Consider the following 14766-nt stretch of genomic DNA (forward strand, 5'->3'; position numbering starts at 1 on the left):
CCCACTACATCACGAGGGGAGCACATGTCATTTTGAACAACTGCACTGCAGGATGTCACTGTGCCCCTCAGGTTAGTCAGCCACAGGCATCCACCTGAATCAGTGAGACCCACTTCAACCGGTAGACGCCAGTTAACTCAGGCTCCTGTGCTCAGTAGACAAGGCGCTGCTGAGCCACCTGTAGGACGGGCCAGGCTGTTCCACAGAGTACTGGGAAGCACGTCCTTGCCTGGCCTTTTCTGGAAGCCTTCCCTTTGCCACCTCGAGAACAATCACCAGAAGATCCCTTCTTCCTTCTTGCGTCTTTCCTGGCTCTCGGCTTCTCTGCGCTACATGCATTCCTTTGCCTCCCTGTGTCCAAACCAAAGCCCTGGGTTAGATCTTGTAAGTTACACAGGGTTACTGTATCAATTGCACACACTTAATGCTTAATATAAGAAACTTGCTCTAATTTTTAACATTTTAGGTTTTTTAAACATAGATTCTAATTCAGTTGATAATCAGATTATAAAAAGATAACACGTGCTTCTTATCTAGACCTGAAATTAGGATATGCTTTTGTGAGTTGTTGGGTGCAGTCCCTCGAAAAGGAGGCACGCACCACCCACTGAGCCTGTCCCCTGCTCTGCTCTCAGCAGGGCCGGGGGCCCGAGGATGCTTTGGAAGCTCTGGCCGGCAGCCTGGGCACACGGGAAGCGGACCCAGAGGACAGAAAACCTGTGGAGGACAAAGTCAAGGTAATGGCAGCTCAGGTCCTTCTAGAAAGGAACTGTCATTGATCGCCCGAAGTCCCCAAATAAGTTAGTTGGGGTTTATGTAATTATTATTTTTTTAAATTTACCACAATACATGACCAACTGGCTGTCCCTATTACTGAGCTAAACTGGAGTGAGGGTCAGGTCGGAGCACAGCAGAGCGTGGACGGCTTACACGTGTCCGAGTTCTGAGTCTCCTCTTGTCCACCTGCACTCCTGTGGCTGAGACCTCAGGAGAGAGTGCCCATTGCCTACTGCTTCTCGGGACTTACTTTTAGCCCCACAGGCTTAGTGCTGGGGTCTGAGCCTGCTAACCTAGGACATAGTGTTCAAGATTACGGTGCTGTAGGACCGCTACACATGCGGTCATATGTACATTCTGACCTGACAATGGATATACCTGTAGTTACCTCAACTTTAGTCATTCAGGACGAAAGAGGCACTAACAATGAAAATCATATAATTTCTATTTAGGAGAGAGCCAAAGAAGAGGGTCGTGAAAAGCTTGGTGAAAAAGAAGAAACAATTCCTCCAGACTATAGATTAGAAGAGGTCAAGGTAAATAGGCTGGGGCCTTTTTCTACTCTGCTTTAATTCACACAGAATTCTAGCTACATAAGGAAGGGGCACGAGAGCAGACCTGGAATATAAAGATCTTGTCTCTTAATGTATTAGACACCAGATAGTGTGAGTCCACTAGTCGCCTGTCAGTGCACCTGCTAGGAAGCTAAAGTATTCCCAACTGGCTTTTTATTCCTCCCTGGAGTGAAAAAAATCTAATATCTATAAACTACTTAATTTTTCCCATCTAATACATGGCTTGTTTCAATGCCAGAAATTAGAAATCCTTTATATAGACAGGAAAATGAAAATGGAGAACAGTTGTTTTCAATAAGGAAAAATGTGCAACTTTTAGACTTAAAGAAAAATTAAGAGCACTCTTTTCTTTATTTTGACTGTATGATTGTTCAGAACAAGTGACATGGGGGAGACCCCGTTAGGAACCTTGAAGTTACAGGACGGCCCCTGAACCGCAGCAGAGGCACGGGCAGTAGAACGAGGCCAGCCATCTTCGTAGTGTGCCAATACTTAAAGGGTATTAAACTAAACAATTCAGGAAAAGCAAACTGATAGTCCTCTTACTCCTCCATGTGCCCTGGTCCATTTGTCTGGCAAAGATGGGAATTGAGCTCTCCCAGAACAAAAGTTTATTATTCCTCTTGCTTCTGCATTCCCAGTTCAGTCCATGGCATTTCTATTAATTTGGGCCTTTGTGTATGCTATTGAAAGTTTTCAGAGAGCTTCCATTTCTCTTTAATCTTTACTTTTAATTTATTGTGTAGACATGGTTTCAAGTGTCCCACTCAATATAACACCCTCCACCAGTGGTAGTCAACCTGGCCCCTACTGCCCACTAGTGAGCGTTCCAGCTTTCATGGTGGGCGGTAGCGGAGCAACCAAAGTATAAATAAAAAGATAGATTTAACTATAGTAAGTTGTTTTATAAAGATTTATTCTGCCAAACTTAGCAAAAATCCAACATAAAGTACTTGGTAAGTAATTATTATTGTATGCTTTAACTTGCTGTAACTCTGCTTTATAAATTTTATAAAGTAAAGTTACTTCCCTACTTTATAAATCACCATTACTGTGGAACCAGTGGGCGGTTAGAAAATTGTACTACTAACAGAGATACAAAAGTGGGCGGTAGGTATAAAAAGGTTGACTACCCCAGCTCTGCACCCTGCGTTCTGCCCCTCCCCCCCCCCGTGCCCCAGGCAGAGTCTCTTTCCCCCCATCTCCCCCGTCCCACCTTCTCTTCCACCCCCTTCCCTCTCTCTGGGTATGGCTACCCTGTTGTCTGTATATACATGTGTTATGTATATATGTTTTTGACTACTCCCTTCACCTTCTTTGACCTAGTCCCCTTCAGAGAGCTTCTTAAGTGCCATAGTGTTTTGCCATTACTAACTGCCCTCCCACCCCCATTTCGTGAAGGCAGGGGACTCTCTTCCTAGTAGGATGCTGGTTGCTTCCTCGCTCCCATTGCTGAATTTTAGTAGCAGTTTTGAAGGAAGCAGTCAATTGGCTTCCCCTGACTTTACTCTGGCAGATCCATCCTCTTCTGGACTTGTTGATCTCCCATCTGAGTGCCGATCACTTTATGACATTTTCATGGGGGTTGGCTCGATCTCTGTTTAGACCCAGTACAGCTGTTCGTCAGCTGTGCTCTCATCAGGCCTCTTCAGTGAGCTTCCGCTCCGAGGGGAGCACGTGTTCCCCCTCCAGATGCGGGTGATGGCAGTTTGAATGTGGAACCAGTGGTCCCATGTGTCACCTGGGTAATTTGCTGCCTTTGCAGCTAAGAGATGGTGGACAACAAGCCCAGGATGTGCTTTTTCCCTCCAAACTGAAGACTAGTCAGAAGGTACAAGTGAACCTGGGAAAGGGGAAAAGGAGCTTTCCAGTCAAGGGCAAGCAGGTGATACTCTAACCCGTCACCTCTTCACACTTTATGTAAACAAAACAACCAAAAGTCACCTTGACCAGTATATCAGGAGAAATACATATAGGTAGCCTTGCGCTTGTTTTTGTGTATGTGGATATATAGGATTTACCTTTTATTTATAAACCTTCTTTTACTAAAGAGCCACAACAGCTTTACTGATTTTGTCCTGTTACCAGAGTGACACTTAGAGTCATTAGAAGCTTGGCATCATCTCAGCAGTAAGTTTCAGAGCATCCCGTCCACAGGCTCAGCTGCCAGTGGGCAGGGGCTTTTTGTCCACGCCAGATTCTGTGGTCCTACCATGTCTGCTGCAGGGCTCTGGGCACAGGATCAGTGCGTATTGATTGGACGTGTCACCTGTAAAGTAAACCAGCCTTATCCAAGTAACTTCTGCAAAGTCCCCAGCCCCAGGCTCATCCCCATGCTCCCTCAGTGTCCTTCACGTGTCCTGCCACGGCCCCGTGTGCCGCACACCAGGCGCTGTTCTCGTGTGTTTGTCTGGCACTAGTTTGTAGGCTTCTGACGTCACAAGCAGCTCTGCAGCCAGTGTGCCTCGGGACTGCCCGGTAGATGGGAGCTGTCTGTTCACATGAACTAATTAGGACACATTCTCCAGTGAGAGACTCTGTTTCCTGAAGTGATGACTCTAATTAATAATGTATAGTAACATCAGCTATAACCTGGTTCATATCGAGGATAAATGTGAAATGACTCAATGCCATGTCTTTCTGCCCCTGGATAGGACAAAGATGGAAAACCACTCCTGACAAAAGAATCCAAGGAATCACTTCTAGTAAGCAAGCCAGCTTTCTCTGAGTCTTTCCTTCTTGTGTGCCCTGATGGTAATTCAGTAAGGACAAAGCTTTCTTTCTGATAAGTTGATCAGCATATGAACAATGACAATGCTTTGAAGAGGAGACAGATGGGGTGAGGTTTGATACATTTCCTGTTTTTTGCAGCCCCTGAGTGAAGACCTCCTTCTTGATGCCTTGGCTCAGGACTTTACTGGATCCTCAAGCACTTCATCATTTGTAAGTCTGAAACTCCTGGTTTTATTTCCTTACTTTTAGAGTGAAGAAATAAATGGAAACTTGTGATGTAGAATCTGACTTGGGAGCTAAGGAAACAATCACAAAATTAATGGCCCTAAACTCATTGTAGGTATTAAAAATGTGCTGCATCATGAAATACTAAGTACTGTTCCAGCACAGTGAGTAGCTTCAGCAGTATACCTCATTAAAATCAGTGCGCATGTACTCTACCAAGTACACCTATGAGAGGAGAGGTTAAAACTGAGTTTATCTAAAACTACTTCTTAGACAACTTTACCAGTTGTTATTCTAAAATTTGGTCATTTTCCAAATTACCTCAAGGGACACTTAGCTTCCTGTGGAATAGATAGTCCCTTAAAGGGAATTCTGTTCGCAGAGAGTTTGGAAACTGTTGAGTAACAGTAAGTGGATTTCTCAACTGTAAGTCTGTTGGAGTTCCCAAACCTATATAATAGCAGAACCTTTTTGTGGGGTCTGAGATATTTAGTCCTATGTGGACAATGGCATGGAAAATATGTATCTGTTGAGAAATAAAACAAATGGCAAGTAGAAAAAAATAATGATTCCTTGGAGTTGCCTGAAGTTATATATACTACATTATGTAGAACATTACATATATAACATTATATATACTACATGTTAGTAATAGGATAGAAAATATAATTGTAGGCCCAGAAGGCGCGGCCATCACAGCCAGGCAGGTGCAGGTGCCCATTAGATTCAGATAGATGGTAGAGAAACAGCGGAGCCAAAAAATGCTGGGCATTCCTTCACTCTAGCCTCGCAACCAGCAGGTGAGAAACACACAGGGCACCTGTAAAGCCAGTAGCCATGGCCACCATCACAGCCGCCTGGCCTTTGCAGGTTCACATTGGATTCGGACAGACGGTAATGGAACAACGGAGCCAAGAACTGGTGGGCCATTAGCTTTAATCCTAGCTTGCACCCAGTGGGCAAGAAATACACACAGTGAGAAGTCACTTCCCTTTCCATTCAGGGCTCCCAAAGCCACTGACTCATCCGAGTTTCCTAGAATCAAAGGTTTCTAGCTCACTAGCCTTTTTCACCTCTGTTCCCCATCTCCTTCCTTCCCTCTGTACAAACTGGCTTCTCTTTCAGCACTCTGCCATCCTGGCTGCTTCTCCTGGCCTCCTCCACGTGGCCTTTTTCTGCTCTCCTATAGCATGGGCTTCTCCTAGAATGTAATCACTCTTTTTTTTTTAAACCTTTTGGCGCGAAAGCCCTCCCCCAACACATATTAACATAACCACGCCCATCCCAAGCAATCACCTGGGCAACGGGCTTCCACAGGGACAGCACCATCTTTAACAAAGTGAGCATAATATATTTTATCTGCCCAACAGCACCAAAACCTACTCACACATTCTCCAGTTCCACAGCCAGAAGAATCTTTTCTGGTTTTGCCTAGAATCAAAGGCCCCCACCAGCTCAGTCACCTCTGGTCCCCCATCTGCCAACCTTCTCCCTTCTCATCTCTGCACAAACTGGCTTCTCCTTCCGCACCCTGCCATCTTGGCTGCTTCTTCCTTCTCCTTCTTCCTCACAAACTTTCCTTTGCGTGAAAACCCCTCCTCCAGCACACATTAGCATAAAAAAGCCCCTTCCCACCAGGAAGGTAATTAGCAGTCTCACCTGGCAGCACCATTTATGTGGGCAGTGGCCATTTTTAACAATAAAAGTGAGCAAAGTGAAATAACACACATTTTACAAACTTATTTGCCCAACAATAATTATCTAATGAGATGTCAGGCTTATGTAAAGAAGACTGCAATAAAAGAAACAACTAGATAAACAAGAACATGAAATTAAAACCCACAAAACTAAGACAGTTTGACTAAATGTCTTTGACAATTATTTCCACTCATTTTATGCTATTGTTATTAAATAGCAATGTTACTTTATATAACTCAAAATTATTCTGAAATATATTTGCAAAATGAGTGCATAAAAATAACAATGAAAAGCACTTTTCTCTCTTTTTTTTATTTTTATTTATTTATTTTTTTTTCATTTTTCTGAAGCTGGAAACAGGGAGAGACAGACAGACAGACTCCTGCATGCGCCCGACCGGGATCCACCCGGAACGCCCACCAGGGGCGATGCTCTGCCCACCAGGGGGCGATGCTCTGCCCCTCCGGGGGGTTGCCATGTTGGGACCAGAGCCACTCTAGCGCCTGAGGCAGAGGCCACAGAGCCATCCCCAGCGCCCGGGCCATCTTTGCTCCAATGGAGCCTTGGCTGCGGGAGGGGAAGAGAGAGACAGAGAGGAAAGCGCGGCGGAGGGGTGGAGAAGCAAATGGGCGCTTCTCCTGTGTGCCCTGGCCGGGAATCGAACCCGGGTCCTCCGCACGCTAGGCCGACGCTCTACCGCTGAGCCAACCGGCCAGGGCCTCTTTTTAAGGAAGATAAACCTAACTAGAACACTAAGCCTTATTATACAATAATGGTAAAAATATACAGTTCTGATTGAGAAAGCAAAGCCACAGGTCAATGGAAAAAGAAATCGAGAAGTGAATATAAATGACTGGTTTAGTATATTTTTTAAATGAGAGAAGAAATTATTTAAATTATTTCATAAGTATTCTGGAATAATATTCTATTTAACATTAAGCAAAAATAAAACTGAAACCTCATACCATATAGCAAGTAACAGTAGTATATGATTATACCTAATATATTATCAGAATTTAAAATATGTGTTAAATACCCAATTTAAGTGAGCAAGGCCATAGGAAACAGGCATGCTCATTTATTGCTTTTAGCAATATGAATCCCTAGCCACTTTTGAGAGGGCAGTTTGACAGAATATAGCTAACACCATGAAAAGAACCTTCTAGAATTCTGATTGAGGGCAACTAATTACAAAGAAGAAAGCTGAAAACTGCAAGCAACCTAAATATACAAGAAATGTTTAAACAAATCATGAAGCTAAGTCATTAGATTATTGAACAATATTTAAAATAAGAAATAAGAACAGGAAATTGTGGAGATTACCATGGAGTAAGAAAGAGAATAAAAATTGCTCTTAAGAGTCTGTGTTCCCTGTGCATCTATTTGGGTTAAGAGAAGTAACAATCATAAAACTATATTAAAAATTGTATTTGCTGATCAAACTTTCTCTCTCTCTCTCTCTCTTTTCTTTTTTACAAAAGCCATTTGAAGATGCTAAACTTTCAGCTGCTGTCTCTGAACTGGTTTCCCAAACCCCAGCTCGAGCCACTCACTCCTCAGGTCCTCCCCCTGACACTGCGGTAAGTAACATATTTATAGTATTTTATAAACATTTTTACAGCAGCAACAAGAAAATAGGATTCCTGTTTAGGGTAAGTGGAAATAAACAAAAATTGTTAGGAAGACTGGGCACCTTCAGAAGACGTAAGATGGGCGATAGGGAGATGACAAGAGGACTGAAAATGACTAAAAGACACTACATGTAAACTTCACATACAGTACAGTTATAGGAGTTCAGCTGTTGCTTTATTAGAATTGAAAGTGCAGTATGCATTGTGTATATATTTGAAATACTAGATTTTAAAAATTAATTTTTCTCATAATTTTTTGTTATATTTTTCTTAACAGTGCTATAAATGCTATCCATTATTTAACCTCTGGTTTATTTTATGGAATTGTTCAGTGTTTCAGCTTCTCCCACCAAAATATTAACAAACATGTCATGGAATAGAATTGTCTCCCTCCCATTCACACCAGTAAAAATTTGTCATTTTCATGCTAGCAATGGAAAACCCTCAGCATCAATATTGTTTTAATTATTTACTTGTTCTGAGGCAAGGCTGTGGGATCAAAGTTCTTCCAGACTTCCTTGATTAATTTTCTATGCATTACCAAATGTGAAATTATGGAGGAGACCACGGCACATCAAAAGATAGAGCTTGCCCTAAACCAGACCCCCGTCTCCTTTGGTGCAGAAGTGTCTGGTTTGCTAGATGGAGATGAAGTAGCTTTAGTGAAGTCAGCGATGCTTCCTTTCCTTTTGATGTAGCATCAAAGCTTACTTAGTGCTGCAGTCAGAGATTCTGAATGAATTTTTATCATGTTGGGTCAGCCTCAGGAGCACCTGAAAATATCCAGAGGCACAAATGACAAAGCCCAGACCCGGCTGTGGGCAGCTCCACCATTAGCCACTATAACCCTGGGCTCTCCTGAGCACTTAAAACTAGGAAAATGCTGCAGGTGTGTGTCACCCACAGTGATGAAAGCCCCTGTGCGACAGAAAAGAAGGGTCATTAATAACCCAGGCTGCAGCTTACTCTTCATTTATTAATACTCAGGTGAGGGGCTCTGCCCAGCTTGAGGCTCTTAGTAGACATCCTCAATCAAAAGCCTTTTTTTTAAATCAGAAGTTCCTGATTTTTTTCAATTACAGTTTACATTTAATATTATTTTGTATTAGTTTCAGGTGTACGGCAGCGTGGTTAGACAACCCTATACAGCAGTGGTCCCCAACCTTTTTTGGGCCACGGACCGGTTTAATGTCAGAAAATATTTTCACGGACCGGCCTTTAGGGTGGGACAGATAAATGTATCACGTGACTGAGACAAGCATCAAGAGTGAGTCTTAGACGGATGTAACAGAGGGAATCTGGTCATTTTTTAAAAATAAAACATCAGGCCCTGCCCAGTTGGCTCAGTGGTAGAGTGTCGGCCTGGTGTGCAGGAGTCCCAAGTTCGATTTCTGGCCAAGGCACACAGGAGAAGTGCCCATCTGCTTCTCCATCCCTTCCCCTCTCCTTCCTCTCTGTCTCTCTCTTCTCCTCCCGCAGCCAAGGCTCCATTGGAGCAAAGTTGGCCCGGGCACTGGGGGTGGCTCTATGGCCTCTGCCTCAGGCGCTAGAATGGATCTGGATGCAACAGAGCGATACCCCAAATGGGCAGAGAGCATCGCCCCCTGGTGGGCATGCCGGGTGTATCCTGGTCGGGTGCAGGCGGGAGTCTGTCTGACTGCCTCCCCGTTTCCAACTTCAGAAAAAATACAAAAAATAAAATAAAAATAATAAAAAATAAAAATAAAACATCGTTCAGATTTAAATATAAATAAATGGAAATAATGTAAGTTATTTATTCTTTCTCTGTGGACCAGTACCAAATGGCCCATGGACCAGTACCAGTCCGCAACCTGGGGCTTGAGGACCACTGCTTTACAGTACTTTACAAAGTGTTCCCCAGGATATTTCCAGTACCCACCTGGCACCTGACACAGTCATTACAATATTATTGACTATTCTCTATGCTGTCCTTGACATCCCCATAACTACTTTGTGACTACAAGCTCTACTTCTCAATCCCTTCACCTTGCACCAGCCCCCAGGGCTCCTCCCCTCTGGCAGCCGTCAGTCTGCTCTCCGCATCTGAGTCTGTTTCAATTTTGTTCATTTATTTTGTTCCCTGGATTCTGCATATGAGTAAAATCACACAGTACTCGTCTTTCTCTGGCCCCTTTCACTTAGCCTCGTCCCCTGTAGGTCCGTCCGTGCCGTCACAAATGGTAAGATTTTGCTCTTGTGATGGGCACTTTTGCTGCTTATGTGTCTTGACTATTTAACATAAAGCTGCAATGAACAAAAGGTGCATATGTCCTTAAAATTAGTGTTTCAGGTTTCTTCAGATAAATTCCCAGAAGTGGAATTCCTGGGTCATAAGGCAGTTCTATTTTAAATTTTTTGAGGAACCCCATACTGTTTTCCACAGTAGCTACACCAATCTGCAGTCCCAACAACAGTGCACGAGAGTTCACTTTTCCCCACGTTTGTTTGTTGACTTATTGATAGCCATTCTGACAGGTGTGAGATAGTATCTTTGTGGTTTAGTTTGCATTTCTCTGAAGATTAGTGATGTTGAGCATCTTTTTATGTCTATTGGCCATCTGTATGTCCTCTGTGGAGCAGTATCTTTTCAGATCCTTTACCCAGTTTTAAACTGGATTGTTTCTCTGCTGTTGATTTGAATGAATTCTGTATAAAACTTTAATATTAACCCCTTATCAGATGTATCATTGGCAAATATGTTCTCCCATTCTGTAGGTTGGTTCCTCGTTTTGTTGATGGTTCCCTTTGTTGTGCAAAAGCTTTCAGTTTGCTGTAGTCCCATTTGTTTTTCTTTTGTTTCTCTTTGCCCTATGAGCTGTATCTGAAAAAATACTGCTAAGAGAACTGTCCAAGATTTTACTATCTATATTTCATTCTGGGAGATATATGGTTTTGAGTCTTACATTTAAGTCCAGTGTAAAAAGGTGGTCTAGTTTCATTTTTTTTTGCATGTATCTGCCTTTCAGAAGTATGTTTTAGAATGATACCTTTCTTATCAATTTTTCCACCAGAGGGTCTAGTTTTATTTAATATTTTATTTAGGGTCTAGTTTTAGTTAATATTTTATTTAGAGCCATCACTAAATCTAGGCATAACCTTTATTTAAATGAATATACTGTGGAATCAAAGAGTAAACTAAGCTGTAATAATTCATGTGAGCTCTCATTGCTGGGGACATTAGACTGCCACCAGTAGTGTTACATACACTGAAAGCATCTGATGATATATTTCCCAGCAAATCAAACCAGGGAACCCCATCATTTTATGAGGAACCTGTTTTCCTGGAAGTTGAAAGACATCTGTGGATGGGCAGGAGTGACAGGTGCAGAGAGGCACTGAGAGCCACAGACGGGGAGGAAAAGCACCGACCAAGGGTTGGCAGGCCAGTGCTTCCCACCCACCCCGTCCATCTCCCCAGGAAAATCCCTATGCAAGTCTTAGTGGCAGTATCGGGGTTCACTCTCCAACAGGTTGACCTGATTTGGCCAACCAGTGACTAATTCAGGTTTACTTTTTTAACAGAGTAACGACAAAGAAGTCGATGATGCCCTCGATCAACTTTCTGACCGTCTAGGGCACAGGCAGCCTGATCCAGATGAGAACAAACCAATGAAGGACAAAGTCAAGGTAAAGGGGAAAAAATTAGTGAAAATTTAAGATTTTTTTCTCTATAGCATAGTATACCGTACCCTCCACACAAGAAGACAAAACCACTTCCGCCGTTGTCTGGAGGTCATGAACAGTTGGATAACTCGTCTCGTTTTCTCCTGTATTGTACGTCCTTGGTGAGGACTAGGCTTTGTCAGAGATTCAGGCAAATGTCCTGTTTGTGAGACCAAACCCTGTTATGATGCAAAAGCACAGCTCTGCTTTGTTCATTTTATTCTCTTCCCTCACTGACTTTTCTTGGTTTTGTCTGGTAGGAAAGACAGCAGATATGTGATACCCTTAGACAAGCACTTTTTAGGTTGACACGTTCTGTGCATGCAGGGGCAGGGTTTCCCCAGCAGCCTCCTCTGCTGCCCTCACTGTGTGCAAACTCAGCCTTCTCTGCTGCCCACACTATGTGCAAACTCAGCCTTCTCTGCTGCCCTCACTGTGTGCAAACTCAGCCTCCTCTGCTGCCCTCACTGTGTGCAAATTCAGCCTCCTCTGCTGTCCTCACTGTGTGCAAACTCAGCCTCCTCTGCTGCCCTCACTGTGTGCAAACTCAGCCTCCTCTGCTGCCCTCACTGTGTGCAAACTCAGCCTCCTCTGCTGCCCTCACTGTGTGCAAACTCAGCCTCCTCTGCTGCCCTCACTGTGTGCAAACTCAGCCTCCTCTGCTGCCCTCACTGTGTGCAAACTCAGCCTTCTCTGCTGCCCTCACTATGTGAAAACTCAGCCTCCTCTGCTGTCCTCACTGTGTGCAGACTCCCACGAAAGAGAGCTTTGGCCTGGGAGTCAGCACTGTGCAGAGCTGTGTCTCCCGGGCAGCCACGGCAACCTCCGTGTCTTATACAACACGTAGAGGTACTTGTTTACACCTCACAGTCCCTCCAGCTTGGAACCAGGAAGTCGTGACTGACCGTCCAGACTGGTGTGCGGACAGGGCATGACAAAGAACCATTCCTGAGTCTGCCGTTGTCATAAGAATATTGATGTGAACTTAACCCATATTTGAAAAATGATATCTAAAGCAATTAATCGCTGGTTGGGGGAGAGTTAGTGTCACTGAATTTGTGAGAGAGGGAGACTAGCCCCGCCTCCTGAGGGTGGTGGGCGCTGCTCACCGAACAGCAGGTGTCTCGTCCCTGCAACTCCAGCACTGGGCATGTCCATTCAGATTCGCTGTGTGTCCTGGTCGTTCAGGGTTGCTTAGAAATAGTGCTTGCTATTATTACATCTCTAACTGCCAAAGTATACTGACTTGATTCTTTTATTTGAAAATTGAAACTCAAAGAAAAAGATGTTTTCTGTCCTTGGGTTTTATCTCTTTACATGGTTTCTGAGGATAATTAATCATTTATTTCACTTTAAAATACAAGTAGAAATAAAATAAAATACAGGTAAAAAACTTACTGATGTAAACTGACCTATAGAAGCAGGTGGGGTTTTTTTCCTTAAACTAATAGTCTGTTCAAGTCATCGATTTTGTTGTTCTCTTGCTTAAAAAGTAAATAGACCTGGGGTGACGTCACGGAAATGGAGCCGTGAGCAGCACGTCCGACAGCTCTCCCCTAAATCACAACAAATTTATCAACTAGAAACAGAAAAATTTATCCTCGGAGCATTCCGGAGTTCCACACAAACTGATAGCGAAAGGACTGTTATCACTTGAATCTGAGAGACGAGGGTGTGGAGGAATCTACCACAGGGACGTTCTTTCAAACCGCAAGGAAGTGTGCCTGTGGTGAGTCAGCCCATATACTTGGGAACCGCGAGCCGCCGCGAGCGGCCGACACAAGCCGCCGCCGAGAGCGGCCGCCGAGAACCGCTGCCGCGAGCCGCCGCGAGCAGCCGCGCGCGCGCCCGGTCCGGTTGAGCACCGCTGACGTTCCCAGCGGCCCGCACACTGCGAGTGGGGATCGCCGGCCACCGGTGCCCGGAGCACCCCATTCGCGCGCGTGCCTTGGGCATTCCACGCAACCAGGGCGCCCTGCTGGCCCGCACACCCAGGGGGCTCCATTATCCTGCGCCTGGTGCGGTCCAGCCGCCAGCGGCGGGGCGAGCGGGAGAGGCTTGGGAGATTCTCTCCATGGGCGGGGCACCTCACCCAGCCATTCAAGCTAACAATCAAGCGTTGGGGGAGGGGCGCGCGCAGGCAGCCTAAAATACCTTCGGAAACACAGCTGCGACCCAATCACTGAAATTAGCTTAACCCATGAAATCTGCGCACCCTCGGTTCTAATTGATAAGATCTCTCTCAGTTCAGCGATCCAAGACAAGAGGCGTGATATTTTTTAGTGCCTCTCGCTAAAGGGGCGGGGGCAACTTCTGATTGATAGAGCCTCCATATTCAGGGATAAACGCTAACAAGAAGGACTTGGCAGATAATAAGGTCTATACTACACTAATCGTAAGCAGAGACTAGTGCCTCTTCTTCCCTGCAAAAACAGGCTACAAAGTGTGGAAAGCCTGGGTTGAGAGGTCCAACTGAATGCTAGGCGCTGAACAGTCACCTTGACAACAATTGACTCCCACCCCCGCCTGATTACACTGGAGGCCCTGACTGTCAGAGCCTTTCCCAAAGCCTTGCACTGAGTGGGGATAGAGTGGGGATTTCCCAGCTCTTTGAGCCTCTTACTCCCCAGGCAGAAGCAGTTGCAGCCTTATAGCTGGATCACCAGGCTGCTAATTCAGAAAGGGGGGACTAGGAGAGAGAATCCAGGAAAGCAAACTCTCTCATCGTTGGACCCTGCAAACGCCAACAAGCCTTTACTTCCAGCAAGACTAAAGCCAGTTATATGACATTGCCATAGAATCCCATCAACTGCAAATCCCTACGTAAGAGTGACACAGGGGCAGAGCCTGGGGTACAGAGTCACCGACCAGGAAGAGGGAGAGAAAAGAAAAAGGAAGAAGTTAACCTCTCAAAATCAAGAAAAACCCACAGACTTTACAACTTGATCCACTAATTTTTTTTGTTGTTGTTGTTGTTGTTTGTTTCTTCTATCTTTTTGCCTTTATTTCCTCCACCTCGGTCCTTCTATTCTCTGCCCATCTTATGCTTCCCCTTTCTTGAACTACACTACTCATGAGTGTTGCATTTTATTTTTCTTCTTCATCCTCACCCTCCTTTAAGGTTATACTCCAAAACACTTAACTCTCACTCTCTCCTCTTTTGTTTTGTTTTTTTTTGTCTTGCTTTATTTTGTTTTTTTCTCTTCCTATTTTATTTCTTCCTTCGTTTTTTTCTTTTTCTTATTTTTTCCTTTCTATTCGTTTTTTCTTTTCTCATTTTACTTTCCTCTCATATAATCTTCAATCACGAACTAATTAGTTAATTTGGGACTCAAGGCTTTTTTTTGGCTTTATTTCTCTTTTTGCTTTTGTTTTTATTTTTTTTTCTTGTTTGTTTATTTTTGTGGCATTTTGGGTCCTCCCAACCCAAGGTCTCCATTGTA

General features: G+C 44.3%; 1 protein-coding gene across 1 annotated transcript in view; it reads left to right on the top strand.

The window, feature by feature from the left end:
• The window catches only part of CAST (calpastatin), a 142546-nt gene that overhangs the window by 101557 nt on the left and 26223 nt on the right, over positions 1-14766 (top strand). The window contains exons 18-23 of the mRNA XM_066276809.1: positions 636-737; positions 1230-1313; positions 4007-4057; positions 4224-4295; positions 7490-7588; positions 11183-11287. Coding sequence (XP_066132906.1) covers positions 636-737; positions 1230-1313; positions 4007-4057; positions 4224-4295; positions 7490-7588; positions 11183-11287 — 513 coding nt within the window. The remainder of the gene's footprint in view (positions 1-635; positions 738-1229; positions 1314-4006; positions 4058-4223; positions 4296-7489; positions 7589-11182; positions 11288-14766) is intronic.

The sequence above is a fragment of the Saccopteryx bilineata genome, chromosome 4 (assembly GCF_036850765.1).
Source record: "Saccopteryx bilineata isolate mSacBil1 chromosome 4, mSacBil1_pri_phased_curated, whole genome shotgun sequence".
In the NCBI taxonomy this organism is placed as follows: Eukaryota; Metazoa; Chordata; class Mammalia; order Chiroptera; family Emballonuridae; genus Saccopteryx; species Saccopteryx bilineata.